At 42.7% G+C, this 14,900-nt stretch overlaps 1 protein-coding gene across 3 annotated transcripts in view; it reads left to right on the top strand.

Annotated features, from left to right (window-relative positions):
- Positions 1 to 14,900, top strand: part of CCDC81 (coiled-coil domain containing 81) — a 48,818-nt gene that overhangs the window by 25,538 nt on the left and 8,380 nt on the right. For all 3 annotated transcript variants that reach the window (XM_069564840.1, XM_069564839.1, XM_069564841.1), the window contains 6 exons: positions 1,402 to 1,520; positions 6,222 to 6,345; positions 9,031 to 9,124; positions 9,546 to 9,692; positions 10,351 to 10,455; positions 13,758 to 13,930. In XM_069564840.1, the coding sequence (XP_069420941.1) occupies positions 1,402 to 1,520; positions 6,222 to 6,345; positions 9,031 to 9,124; positions 9,546 to 9,692; positions 10,351 to 10,455; positions 13,758 to 13,930 (762 nt within the window). The remainder of the gene's footprint in view (positions 1 to 1,401; positions 1,521 to 6,221; positions 6,346 to 9,030; positions 9,125 to 9,545; positions 9,693 to 10,350; positions 10,456 to 13,757; positions 13,931 to 14,900) is intronic.

Raw genomic sequence — 14,900 nt, 5'->3', positions numbered from 1 at the left:
TTAATATGCTGTCTAGGTTGGCCATAATTTTTCTTCCAAGGAGCAAGCATCTTTTAATTTCATGGCTGCAGTCATATCTGCAGTTTCAGGATGCAGTATTAAAAGCACTGAATAGGAGTCAGGAGACTTGGGCTTTATTTCTAGTTTGGTCGTTACTTACCCATTATGAGCTCTTAATCTTTTTTTTTTTAATCTTAATTGCTGTGCCACTAACTACTATGCATTTTGGGTAAAGGAAGTTTGGGAAATAGTAAACTATTTTCCAAAATAGTTTTCTCATTTTTTTGTCTCAGAGTATTTTCTCATTTTTTTTTGGGCGGGGGTGGCGTCTGTCACAGCCTCTTCTGTTTGTTGGTTTGGAACCAGTCCTTCCTGGAAAAGCTATATGATACAGATCTCAGCATAGTCAGTGTGAGGGGGAGAATAAGCCTTAAAGATTAATTAGTCCAGCCTCTTCATCTTCCAGATGAAATGATTACACAGCAGGGGGGCCAAGTCAGAAATAAAACCATGGCCCCTGACTGTCTCAGTGCTGTTTCCACTGCAGCATCTTGCCTTACCCATTAAAAAGAAATCCATGGATTCAAAATAACTTTATTTTGATTGTATTTTGGGAGGCAAATTTGGCTGTCCCCTTGGACATAGTTTGGCTTAAGCACTCCAGGAGGGAAATAATTGCAGTTAGTTAAGGGTCAGATGGACGGTCCTGTCCATTAGAGAGCCTGGCAATGGACAAGAGGACTCGAATCCTCAAAGAAACTGTAGGCGTTTCCTTTATGTGAAGCTTGGCCTCTGAATGTACAGCAAGCACCATGCCCGCTCCACCCTTCCTTCCCACCTCTAACCCAGCACCCCATTCCTGGGACTAGAGAAAAGCTGCAGTTACTGACATCAACTGAACAAACCCCTTCCCCCTCGCCTTTGTAAGCCCCTCACTTTTGCCTGGGGAGAGGATGGAGCAGTGAGGAGGAGGAAGAGGGAGGAGAGGAGTGCTCACTTCTGGGCATACCCTGCCTACCAGGCCCTGAATCCATGCCTCCAAGTTATCCAGTGGCCACCATCCACTGTTTCAGGACTGTGGCATCTGCTTACAGAGCTAGAAAAGACAAACAAATTCAAGATGAAATAAAACCCCGAAACTTTAATCCAGGCCTTCAGAGCACTTTATCTATATAAGAGCTTCTTTGGGGTCCTCAGTATTGTGGGGGAGAGTCTTGGTTGGCTCCAGGCTTAACCCCAAAAGAATGAGTCCATGATTCATACTCAGCAAATAAAAGCACTCCCCCCCCCGCCTTGAAACACGTAAGCTTATTTCATTCAGAATCCGTCAGCTCACTTGGCTGCTTCTCAGAATTAAGAGATTTACACATTCGCCTATGGACACATCTTGGCTCATTCCAGGATTGAGCTCAAGGAGATGGAGAACAAACCACCTATGGAGACCATTACAGAAGAAGATGGACAGAATGGACAGAGGAAGGAAAAATTAAAAGACCAGTCAGACAAAGAAGGTGTCCCAGGTAGGTCATTGATTTCTGGGTATAATCTGTGACTTTTTACTACTTGTGAGCCACGCCATATTGCTTAGCAACTCTGATGGCCAAAATAAGGTTCATTTTGTGAATAATCACTGTATTCTTCTCTCTAATAAACATCTATTCCTGGAATCCTGTATGACTTATGACATAAGTCATAACCACTTTATGACACTCAGACTTTTAGACTGTGATCTCTTTGCTGACTCTCCACCACTCGAAACTCAGCTGCCTGCAAGATCCAGGCAGGTAACATAAATGCATGAACTGGGCTGGATGTCAAGTGGTAGGGAGACATGTTAACATCAATATTTTTTATGAAAAATGAAGAGTGGTAGCTTTACATCTTTGACATCTGGATTTATAGAAGATAGCAGATTCTCATATCTGTGTCATCATATAATCTGTTGTAATATATTGTTTTGGTTGGGGCATGTGAGGAAAATGGTAGGACTTCAAAGTCTTTTTTAAAGACTCCTAGGGATTCCCAGGGGTTGCCAGAGTATATACTTGGAGACTTATTCCTCTAGCAGATTATTGATTTGTGGAAATGTAAGCCAGTTCAGTTCAGTTCAGTCGCTCAGTCGTGTCTGACTTTTTGTCACCCCATGAATCGCAGCAAGCCAGGCCTCCTTGTCATTCACCAACTCCCGGAGTTCACTCAAACTCATGTGCATTGAGTCGGTGATGCCATCCAACCATCTCATCCTCTGTCGTCCCCTTCTTCTCCTGCCCCAAATCCCTCCCAGCATCAGAGTCTTTTCCAATGAGTCAACCCTTCACATGAGGTGGCCAAAGTACCGGAGTTTCAGCTTTAGCACCATTCCTTCCAAAGAAATCCCAGGGCTGATCTCCTTCAGAATGGACTGGTTGGATCTCCTTGCAGTCCAAGGGACCCTCAAGAGTCTTCTCCAACACCACAGTTCAAAAGCATCAATTCTTTGGCGCTCAGCCTTCTTCACAGTCCAACTCTCACATCCACACATGACCACTAGAAAAACCATAGCCTTGACTAGACAGACCTTAGTCAGCAAAGTAATGTCTCTGCTTTTGAATATACTATCTAGGTTGGTCATAACTTTTCTTCCAAGGAGTAAGCGTCTTTTAATTTCATGGCTGCAGTCACATCTGCAGTGATTTTGGAGCCCAAAAAAATAAAGTCTGACACTGTTTTCACTGTTTCCCCATCTATTTCCCATGAAGTGATGAGACCGGATGCCATGATCTTCGTTTTCTGAATGTTGAGCTTTAAGCCAACTTTTTCACTCTCCACTTTCACTTTCATCAAGAGGCTTTTTAGTTCCTCTTCACTTTCTGCCATAAGGGTGGTGTCATCTGCATATCTGAGGTGATTGATATTTCTCCCGGCAATCTTGATTCCAGCTTGTGCTTCTTCCAGCCCAGCGTTTCTCATGATGTACTCTGCATAGAAGTTAAATAAGCAGGGTGACAATATACAGCCTTGACGGACTCCTTTTCCTATTTGGAACCAGTCTGTTGTTCCATGTCCAGTTCTAACTGTTGCTTCCTGACCTGCATCCAGGTTTCTCAAGAGGCAGGTCAGGTGGTCTGGTATTCCCATCTCTTTCAGAATTTTCCACAGTTTCTTGTGATCCACACAGTCAAAGGCTTTGGCATAGTCAATAAAGCAGAAATAGATGTTTTTCTGGAACTCTCTTGCTTTTCCCATGGTCCAGCAGCTGTTGGCAATTTGATCTCTGGTTGCTCTGCCTTTTCTAAAACCAGCTTGAACATCTGGAAGTTCATGGTTCATGTATTGCTGAAGCCTGGCTTGGAGAATTTTGAGCATTACTTTACTAGTGTGTGAGATAAGTGCAAATGTAAGCCAAGTGGTAGCAAACTGTCTAATTTTTCAAGAGAAGCACAGATCCTAACTTGTGAAATCTATTAATTGTTTTAATTTAATTTATTTTAATTGGAGGATAATTATTTTACAATATTGTGATGGTTTTGCCATACGTCAGCATGAATCAGTCACAGGTATACATGTGTCCCCTCCCATCCTGAACCCCCCTCCCACCTCCCTCCCCACCCCACCCCTCTGGGTTGTCACAGAACACCAGTTTTGGGTGCCCTGCTTCATATATCGAACTTGCACTGGTCATCTCTTTTACATGTGGTAAGGTATATGTTTCAATGCTATTCTCTCAAATCATCCCACCCTCGCCTTCTCCCACTGAGTCCAGTGTTCACTACTGTATTGACATTCAGGAAAAAAAAAAAAAGCTAACTAGGCCAAACAAAAGATTTATCAATGGGTAAATGTTGGCTTGTGAATGTTGGTTTTGTGACGTGTGGCCTATAGGATTGCACATCAGCTTTTAGGCTGATAGACGCTTTCATTCTTTAGCTTCACTTGTCAGTTTCCTATGGACTCTTTCTAGAGTTTAAGTTGTTTATCATATTCTCCTAACATGCCTTGCTCTTCCTTGACTTCAAGCTTTTGTTCACTCTTCTCCTGCCTGGAATTCCCTTCCTTTTCTTGCAGTCTATCCCAATCCTACTCTCCTCTTGTCAGCCTTTTTTTTTTCTTTTAAAATTAATTTTCATTGGAGTACAGTTGCCTTACAGTGTTGTGTTGGTTTCTACTCAAGAGCACAGTGACTGAGCTGTATCTGTACATATATCTCCTCTTGCTTGGACTTCTTTCCCATTCAGGCCACCGCAGTGATTGCATTAAGTAGAGCTCCCTCTCTATTAAGTGTGTCCTCATTCATTATCTATTTTATACTTGGCATCAGTAGTACCGCTGGACCATGGGAAAAGCAAGAGAGTTCCAGAAAAACATCTATTTCTGCTTTATTGACTATGCCAAAGCCTTTGACTGTGTGGATCACAAGAAACTGTGGAAAATTCTGAAAGAGATGGGAATACCAGACCACCTGACCTGCCTCTTGAGAAACCTGGATGCAGGTCAGGAAGCAACAGTTAGAACTGGACATGGAACAACAGACTGGTTCCAAATAGGAAAAGGAGTCCGTCAAGGCTGTATATTGTCACCCTGCTTATTTAACTTCTATGCAGAGTACATCATGAGAAACGCTGGGCTGGAAGAAGCACAAGCTGGAATCAAGATTGCCGGGAGAAATATCAATCACCTCAGATATGCAGATGACACCACCCTTATGGCAGAAAGTGAAGAGGAACTAAAAAGCCTCTTGATGAAAGTGAAAGTGGAGAGCGAAAAAGTTGGCTTAAAGCTCAACATTCAGAAAACGAAGATCATGGCATCCGGTCTCATCACTTCATGGGAAATAGATGGGGAAACAGTGAAAACAGTGTCAGACTTTATTTTTTTGGGCTCCAAAATCACTGCAGATGTGACTGCAGCCATGAAATTAAAAGACGCTTACTCCTTGGAAGAAAAGTTATGACCAACCTAGATAGTATATTCAAAAGCAGAGACATTACTTTGCTGACTAAGGTCTGTCTAGTCAAGGCTATGGTTTTTCTAGTGGTCATGTGTGGATGTGAGAGTTGGACTGTGAAGAAGGCTGAGCGCCAAAGAATTGATGCTTTTGAACTGTGGTGTTGGAGAAGACTCTTGAGGGTCCCTTGGACTGCAAGGAGATCCAACCAGTCCATTCTGAAGGAGATCAGCCCTGGGATTTCTTTGGAAGGAATGGTGCTAAAGCTGAAACTCTGGTACTTTGGCCACCTCATGTGAAGAGTTGACTCGTTTGAAAAGCCTGATGCTGGGAGGGATTTGGGGCAGGAGAAGAAGGGGACGACAGAGGATGAGATGGCTGGATGGCATCACGGACTCGATGGACGTGAGTCTGAGTGAACTCTGGGAGTTGGTGATGGACAAGGAGACCTGGCGTGCTGCGATTCCATGGGGTCGCAAATAGTCAGACACGACTGAGCGACTGAGCTGAAACTGGAAGTAATCAGTAGTACTGGAGTACATAGTATAGTACCATAGTGTAGTAGTATTGGAATATGTCAACCCCAGTCTTCCGGTTCTTTCCACCCCTCACCTTTTCCCCCTTGGTGTCTGTATGTTTCTTCTCTATATCTGTGTCTCTATTTCTCTTAGTAGCCCTTTCACATCTCACTTCCTCCATGGAAACTTCTCTCATCAATGGATTCTGAACTGGCTCCCTTCATCTCCTCTGTCAGACTGTTAAAGATGGTACTGTTTATCTGAGATTCAGATATTCTGCATCCTTGTCCTGAGTTGCTACTTATAATGTGTGTAAGACCCTTAGTATTTTTGGCAGGTGGAAAGACCTCCACAAATGAGAGCTCTCATGTTTTCTGTTTGTATCTTAATTTTCCTCTCCAGCTATATTTATTGAAAAATCTTCAGGGGCAGACACTTGCCTCTTGTATTTTTTAAAGTGCCCAGCCAGAGCCTTTACATGTAATAAGTAAACAGCAAAATAGATATTCTAACCACACTAGGGCAAGGGCTGCTGCTGCTGCTAAGTCGCTTCAGTCGTGTCTGACTCTGTGCGACCCCATAGACGGCAGCCCACCAGGCTCCCCTGTCCCTGGGATTCTCCAGGCAAGAACACTGGAGTGGGTTGCCATGATTTAAAATGAGAAAGTGCATTTTATGTGAAAATTTTCCCGAGTAAAATTATGAGTTTTTAAAATCGGTATTACATACAAACCACTGATTGAGAGTTGAAAGGAAACTCGCTTTCATTCATTCTACAGAGATTTTATCACCCAAGACAGCTCAAGATAGACCAGCTGTCTCTACTGCCAAAGGGACAAATGCCAGTTTGCCAAATAAACTGGAGCAGAATGGGAGTGGTGGGAAGAATATGAACCATGAAAGGTAATGCACTGGGTACTTTTTTCTGTTGCATTTTACTAAATATATTTTCACGCCCTTTCTTGATGTAGGGAATTTTAAATAAGCATTCATTTTTTTCATTCATTCCTTCATCCACTATTCCTGATGCTACATTCTAGCATCTGGATGTTACACCTGCATGCCAGGTGATGAGGTGGTAATGATGACCAGCACTTACAACCTGTGGGAAAACCAGAGTAATAAATTATGATTCAGTAGGATAAATGCTACCACAGAGGTGGAAACAAAACAGCACAGAGGAGAAAACATCTAACTTCCCTCATGAATTCGGGAAAACCTCTCTTATTTTCTGTGTGTGGATATTATAATATGACACAGGTTCATGTTTAGATCAAATTGGAAAGCATTTTTGCCAAACATGGCTTTGTTGTTGTTTAGTCACTAAGTTTGTGTGACTCTTTGCAACCCCATGGGCTGCAGCACACCAGGCTTCCCTGTCCTTCACCAACTCCCAGAGCTTGCTCAAACTCATGTCTGTTGACTCAGTGATGCCATCCAACCATCTCATCCTCTATTGTTCCCTTCTTCTCCTACCTTCAATTTTCCCCAGCATCAGGGTCTTTTCTAATGAGTCAGTTCTTCGCATCAGATGGCCAAACTGTTGGAGCTTCAGCTTCAGCATCAGTCCTTCCAATGAATATTCAGGGTTGATTTCTTTTGGGATTCTAATTACTAATTATTAGTGATTCCTAGTAAAGTTTTCCTATAGAAGTTGACCAAACAATCAATTTTTGTTTGTTTGTTTGTTTTTGTTGTGTGTGCTAATTACTAAAGTAATATGCCTTTGTCAAAGAAATTTTAGAAGAAATGAGAAAAGCCAGAGATAAAAAAACAATCACCCATAACCCCACCAAACAGAAGAAGTTTTCTGTAATGTTATGGGTGTATATCCTTCATTTCAATGCATATATATTATAACATGGGCATATATTTATACTTGAAACATGTACCTACATTTTAAAGAAAACTGCGATTATATCATACGAACCTTTGCTATACTTAACAATTTAAGTGGTGAAAACTTCCCTATGGCTTTAAATGTTCTAAAACATGAACAAATGATTGCTCATCTCATTTATTAAACCTTTTGTTTAACAAATCTCCTGTATACAGAGATGATTTTTAGTTTTTTGTAAATGTTGAAACAAATATAACCGCATAATTCTTTGCACACACCTGCATATTCTATAGGAAAGAAGCTTTAAAGTGAAATTTCAGAGATAAGTGATGAGTCCATTTTTCATGTTTTTGATATGCATTACCAATCATCTTCAGGGCTTCCAAAGCGGTGCTAGTTTTAAAGGACCCACCAGCCAAAGCAGAAGATGTAAGAGATATGGGTTTGATCCCTGGGTCGGGAAGATCCTCTGGAGGAGGGCGTGGCAACCTGCTCCAGTATTCTTGCCTGGAGAATCCCATGGACAGAGGAGCCTGGTGGAGTACAGTTCATGGGGCCGCAAAGAGTCGGACACAACTGAAGTGACTTAGCATGCATGCACCATGTACCAGTTACCCTCAAGTAGATAACACCAAAAATTATCTTCCTAGTAACAGAAATATGAAGAACTGCTGTGTTCTCTGTAGCTTTGCTAATACTGGATATGGCTCCCATTCAATGGCTGCATTCTTAACGGCTCCCTCTTCATTCTTCAGTGGCTCCCATTCTCACCCAGGGTGAAAGCTAAAGTCATTAGCATGGCCTTCAATATCTTGCCTGACCTCTGATCTCTCTCTTACTTCCTCCAGCCACACTGAACACAGATATGCTCCCACTTCAAGTCCTTAGCATTCATTTGCTCCACTAGATTCTTTTCCATCAGATATCTGATTATTATTAGTCTTTTACTGCCTTGAAGTTGCTCAAATGTCACCTTTCTGGTGAGAATTTCCCTGGCCATTGTATTCATGATTTAATACTGCATTCCCCCAGCTCTGCATGGTATTTGTCACCACCGAACAGACTATATAATTCATTCATGTTGTTTATTGATTGTCTACTCCCATCAGCGTGTTAATTCCATGAGGATGGAGCTTTTTTTTTGTATGTGTGCTTTGTTCTTCACTGCCTCTCCCATGCTGAGAGCAGTACACTTAGCAAACACTCAATAAATTTTTGTAGAATGAGTAAGATTTTTCCCAGTTTCACTGAATTGGTAACTGAGACTTTGTACAATTATCCAGTTTGTCTAATGCCAGTCAACTTCTAATAAAGCCGGGTTTTGAACCCGAATTTATCTGATATAAAGGTTAGGTTTTTAATCTGTATACATGTAGATACTCTAAAGAAAACTGCTGAGATATTTTTTATTTTCTTACATTTATGTGTGCATGCATGCTTAGTCACTTCAGTCATGTCTGAGTCTTTGCAACCCTATGGACTGCAGACCACCAGGCTCCTCTGTCCATGGGATTCTCCAGGCAAGGTCACTGGAATGGGTTGCCATGCCCTCCTCCAGGGGGTCTTCCCATCCCAGGGATCAAAGCTGCATCTTTCATGTCTCCTGTATTGGTAGGCCAGTTCTTTACTACTCGTGCCACCTCGAAGCCCTCTTATATTTATACTTGCTTCTAAAATTATCATTCATCATTGGTTATAATTGATGTCAGGCTACATTAATATTAATTAATGTTGCATTGTTTTTATAGTGTATCATTTCCAGGTGGACTGAAAAATGATCATGCATTGAAGCCTAAAATTTCTCCAGGCACTTATTGCAAGGACCATCATAGGGCAGGACAGGTACAGTGTCTTCAAAGAAACAGAGCCCAGACAGACTCTCCTTCTGACTTCTGTTTCTCAAAGAGAATTCGAGGAATTGCTCTTTCTTTAATACACGGGTATGGCTCAAGTACACAGGGCCTATAATGGGACTGTGATAAATCTATCTACTAGTCAAAATCTACTAGCTAACAGAAATAGTTCTGGGAAATCTCTAATTTTCAGTTGCTTTAAACACATCTGTTCAAGTAAGAGTTGAATAAATCCTCTGGAATATTTGCAGGGCCCTCTCTGAAAAATCCCATTTGGATAATATCACAAATACATCCTTTTATGAAGTCTACTTCTTGACACCCCTAGCCTTTGGAGAGCTTGGGAAGGAGATGCAGAGCAAAAAAAGTAAAAGGTAAAAATCACTTTGCCCTAAAACTCGATGTTATAGGAAATGTGTTACATATGCTTGCAACGAGCACAGCGAAATTCCCCACTGTACTACACCGAGGAGAGGAGGAGGAGAGAGGTGCAAGATGAGCGAGTCATCCAGGAGTATCTCATGTTGAAAGACCAAGAGACTATCTTCAAAGAGCAGGTACTTCCGCACCTCGGTTAAGGAGTGTTTAACATGGGGCAGGAGAACATGATTATCAAATGCCATTTAAAAAGCTCCAGCATGTAGCTTGATGGTAGTGTATTTAATCATTTATCTACTGCTGAATTCGAACTTAGGTTATGTCCAAGTTTTCACTAATAATAGACAGCCCGGGGATGAATATCTACGTAGTTGGTGTTTGCACCTGCTGCTGATTTTTTTCCCTTCTAAAGGACTGAGTTTTAAAGGTGGAATTCCTGGGTGTATATGGCTTTATTTTGATTTATCATAAAATATAACCCCAGGCAAGTCTTTTCCCTTCAGATTCATGGCCTATCTTGAGTAAAGATGGAATGGTACCTTCACCTTTGCTCTATCCTGATTTCTGAGCTTTTCAATAACTGGCTCTACTGCCTTCTTGTGATATCATAGGGAACTATTCCTGAAATCTTTCTTCCTTCTTATGATCCCTGTAGAAGTGGTGCCTAGAGTCCAAGAATGAGAAACAAAAGCCCACTTTAAAAAATACATATATAAACACATCAGAAAGTACCATTACCTCCCAAAGGCAGGTTTCTACCTTAGTTGGGTTATTTTAATGTAGTAGAATTAAATTTTTAAAGACTCTATTTCAACATGTAATGATTTTTTTTCAAAGATGAGAAGTCTGGCTAGCAGAGAACAGAATCAAAAGAATGCCGCCTATAATCTTGGAGTTGCTGAAGCTATAAGAATCCACAAGAATGAGAAACCTGAATTTTATGTAAGAATCTTTTCAAAATTTTTGTTGCTGATACCTGCCCTAGTTGTGAGCATTTGGGTCTACTCATATTGCATGTTGTGCCATTTTTAAAAAGTGGTAAGGCTGTGTGTGCGAGGTTGAAGTTTCCTTCTAAGGCAGGAGTGGTCCACTGTCTGCCTCCGCATATTCACATTCACAATACAGTTCCTGTTGTTGGTCACTATAGTGCTTGTCACGGATAGCAATTCTCAGGTGGGACCTGGGAGAGGTGGGGTTAGGAGAACAGTGTATTAAATTCCTGCCCCAGGATTAAGTCAAGTCACTCAGTCGTATCCGACTCTTTGAGACCCCATGGACTGAACCCCCCAGGTTCCTCCATCCATGGGATTCTCTAGGCAAGAATACTGGAGTGGGTTGCCATTTCCTTCTCCAGAGGATCTTCCCTACTCAGGGATCGAACCCAGGTCTCCCGTATTGGAGGCAGACACTTTAACCTCTGAGCCACCAGGGATGCCCCAGGATTAGATGATCTAAATAGAGAACAAATATCTCCTGGGAACTTGCTGGAAATACAGAATCTAGGGTGCCACTTCACACCTCACAGAATGAGAATCTACATTTCAATAAGACATTTAGGTGATTTGTAGCTTCCTTAAGTTTGAGAGGGGCTTTCCAGGTGGCTCAGTGGTAAAGAATCTGCCTGCCAATGTAAGAGATGCAGGTTCAGTCTGTGGGTTTGGAAGATCCCCTGGAGGAGGGCATGGCAACCCACTCTAGTATTCTTGCTTGGAGAATCCTATGGACAGAGGAGCCTGGTGGGCTACAGTCCATGGGGTCACAAAGAGTTGGACACGACTGAAAGACTAAGCAATAAGTTTGGGAAGTCCAGCTTCAGAGGGAGGTGAGCCATCTGCCTTGCCATTAATTGTTTTCAATCATGATGTGCCTACCTTTATTTCTGCTTGATCTTGCTTCTTTTTACCTCACTATCCAGGTAATGTGACACTCTGGATGTATACCTAATAAAACAGATTTTCTTTATTTAACATCAGACATTTCATTGAATTATTTTGTGCCGGCCACTGTACTAGTAAAAGATGAAGAATAAGACAAAGTCCCTCTGTAAAGACTTTTCAGGATAATGGGGGAAACAGATTTAAAGAGACAAGAGTGTGATAAACTAAATGCTATGATAAATCTTTGAACAGGGCAAAGAGGGGAGTCACTTAACCCAGACCAGACATCTGGGAAGACTTCCCGGCATACAGAAGTTAGGTCAAGAAGTGAATGGGGGCAAAACCTTCCAGTCAGGGGCAGCAGGGAGTGAGGAAGAGAGAGCACCATGATTTCGAGCTGTAGGCCTGATCTCTCTCTCCTCTTAGGTAGATTTAAGGTTCAGATTATATGTTTATCACTGCCCAATTTGAATCTCCTCTTTGTTATAACTGTAGATGCTTGAAGTGAAAAAGATCAAAACAGAAGTTTCAATTTCCTTTCTCAACCTGTTCTCCCAGCCTTCCCATTTTAGCAAGTGGCATCACCAGCCAGACAGTTGCATGAACCCTTACTTAAAGTGATCCCAGATCCTTTCTCCTCCGTGCCCACCCCCGATCCAGCCATCTTTAAGCCCACTTGCCTTCACCTCCAAAATGTATCCAGCATCTCTTCACCTTCAGTGGTACCTGACCCTAGCCCAAGCTACATTTCTAGAAGGTCCAACTTTTGTGATGCTTTCCTAGGTAGGCTCGCTGCCTGCCTTCCTACAATCTAGTCTCCACATAGAAGCCAAAGTGATCTTCTAAAACTGTTCACCAGAACAGACCATTCTCCATATAGAGCCTCTAATGGCCTTCCATTGAATTAAAATAAGTCTAAACATCTGACCTTGACCTCTCACATCCCCCTGGTTTGGCCCACCTCTCTCTTTGAGCCCACCAGCCGTGTTTTCCCCCTGCTCACTATGCCTCAGCCACATAGACCTTCTTTCTGCTTGTTTTTATCTAGTGTCTTTGCACTTGCTGTTCCTTCTGTATGGGTCCCTGATATTTGCAGTGGAGGTGACCCAGTCACCACCTTAATAAAAGCTTTCCCTAATAACCAATTAACCCCATCCAGTTACTTGCTATGATAAAGAAGACCTCATAGCACCTTGTTGCTGTTCATGTCCAACTCTTTTACAACCCCAAGGACTATAAGCCCACCAGGCTCCTCTGTCCATGGGATTTCTCCAGGCAAGAATACTGGAGTGGAATGCCATTTCCTTCTCCCGGGGAATCTTCCTGACCCAGGGATGGAACCCACGTCTTATGCATTGGCTGCTGCTACTGCTGCTAAGTTGCTTCAGTTGTGTCCGACTCTGTGCAACCCCATAGACAGCAGCCCACCAGGCTCCACCATCCCTGGGATTCTCCAGGCAAGAACACTGGAGTGGGTTGCCATTTCCTTCTCCAATGCATGAAAGTGAAAAGTGAAAGTGAAGTCGCTCAGTCGTGTCTGCCTCTTAGCGACCCCATGGACTGCAGCCCACCAGGCTCCTCCATCTATGGGATTTTCCAGGCGAGAGTACTAGAGTGGAATGCCATTGCCTTCTCTAGGGGACTCTTCCTGACCCAGGGATGGAACCTGCGTCTTACTCATTGGCAGGTGGACTCTTTTCCACTGAGCCATGAGGAAGCCCTCATAGCACACATTAATTTCTTAAATTATCTGTGCATTGTTGCTTGTGACCGGCTGTCTCTGGCACCAGCATGTGGGATCAGTGAGAGTGAGGCTCTCTGTTGGCCTCTGTTCTTGGTCACGGCTGGGTTCCCAGTGTCCGGATCGGCCAGGCCCAAGTAGGTGCTATATTCTCCTTCTTCCACCCCCTTGCATTCCTGCTGATGCTTCTGCACTCACTCAATTTCTTCTTCTTTCAGTAAAAATGTATAAGTACTAGTGGAGGACCTACTCCTTGAAGTCCTTTTTCATCTCCCTCTCAGTTATGGGGCTGTGGTCAGTACTATTCAGATTCATCCTTAAGTGTGCTGTGGGTCACACTTAATTAATCTGTGGGTCAATTAATCTGTGGGTCACTAGCTATTTGCCATGTTGAAGACTGGGCAAATATGATAACTTAATGTTTTCTGGTTGACATTTTCTGAATGATTACCTTTGTTCTTTGATGCTTTTTGGAGAAGGAAATGGCAGCCCACTCCAGTACTCTTGGCTGCAAATTCCCATAGACGGAGGAGCCGGGTAAGCTACAGTCCATGTGACTTCACTTTCACTTTCTTTGATGCCTTTTATGATTCTAGAATAAATGAGTTGCTTCTGTTTCATTCTAGAAATCCTTCCTATTTGATAAACGGCCACTCAGTCCTGAGATTAATGCTTTTAAGCAAGAGGAGTATTCCCAAAGTCTCCTGAGACAAATGGATCACAGACGGAAAAAGGACATAAAGCAAAGGCAAAACAGAGAGCTGATGGACCGCCTGGAACAAGTGCAGCTCACAGAGGAGTGAGTCTCCGAAAAGACGGGTTTGGAATGTTCATGGGACACTTCTTCCCCTGTAGGATTGAATCATTGCTGGTAGTCCCGTTAGTACAGCTGTGCACATTAACCCAGCTAGCAGCCAGTACCATAGCATAACACTTCATTAGAAACGAGAAAAAGCCAGCATTATTATAACTATCATCATAGTAACAATGGCTGCTTATAATCATTTTGATTACAGAGTATCATTTTGTAGTTTTAAGCAAGATATTATTATTTTTAAACTTTATTAATTTGGCAGCATCGGGTCTTCGCTGTGGTTTGTGGACTTCTCTCTAGCTGTGGCGTGCAGGCTCTAGGGCTGCAGCCTTAGCTGCTCCATGGCATTTGGGATCTTAGTTCCCTGACCAGGGATCCAACCTCCATCCCCTGCATTGGAAGGCAGGTTCTTAACCACTAGACCACCAGGGAAGTTCCCATTTTGAGCTGTTTTGTGGTCGCTAATCCTTGTAGATGGCGGAAAGGACTTGTCTTGAGCAGGCTTCGTTGTGTTATTCCCAGATGATCTCAAGGCAAAGCTGAGTTTTATTATAACTAAGAAGGGGGTGTCCCATGGAACCCAAGGGCAGAAATGTATGAGAGACCCAGGAGGGCTGAAACCAGGGTCTAAAATCCTTGTAAAAATGCTTTCCATCTGCTAATATCCACAGCTCCTTAGTTGATATTGTCTGTATTCCAGCTGACACTTGGATGAATTTCAATCTCAATTCCAAATTTTTAGGAAAGAATCTGATTTGTCCTGCATGGGCTATTGGAGACCTAGGTTAGGGCCAGGGCCACAGAGTTCAAACATGCTAGAGGGAATACGCTTCTGCTACTGGAGAGAAATTAAGGAGGCTGCTGGGGTGAGAGAGAGACTTCCAAAACAAATAAGCAGCTAGATTCTGTGGCCAAAAAGCTGTTTTCTATAAAATGCATATGTTTTGTTATATTC

Source organism: Ovis canadensis, chromosome 21 (assembly GCF_042477335.2).
Source record: "Ovis canadensis isolate MfBH-ARS-UI-01 breed Bighorn chromosome 21, ARS-UI_OviCan_v2, whole genome shotgun sequence".
NCBI lineage: Eukaryota > Metazoa > Chordata > Mammalia > Artiodactyla > Bovidae > Ovis > Ovis canadensis.
Note: the sequence above shows the minus strand (reverse complement) of the source record. Positions and strands in the feature narration are given on the sequence as shown.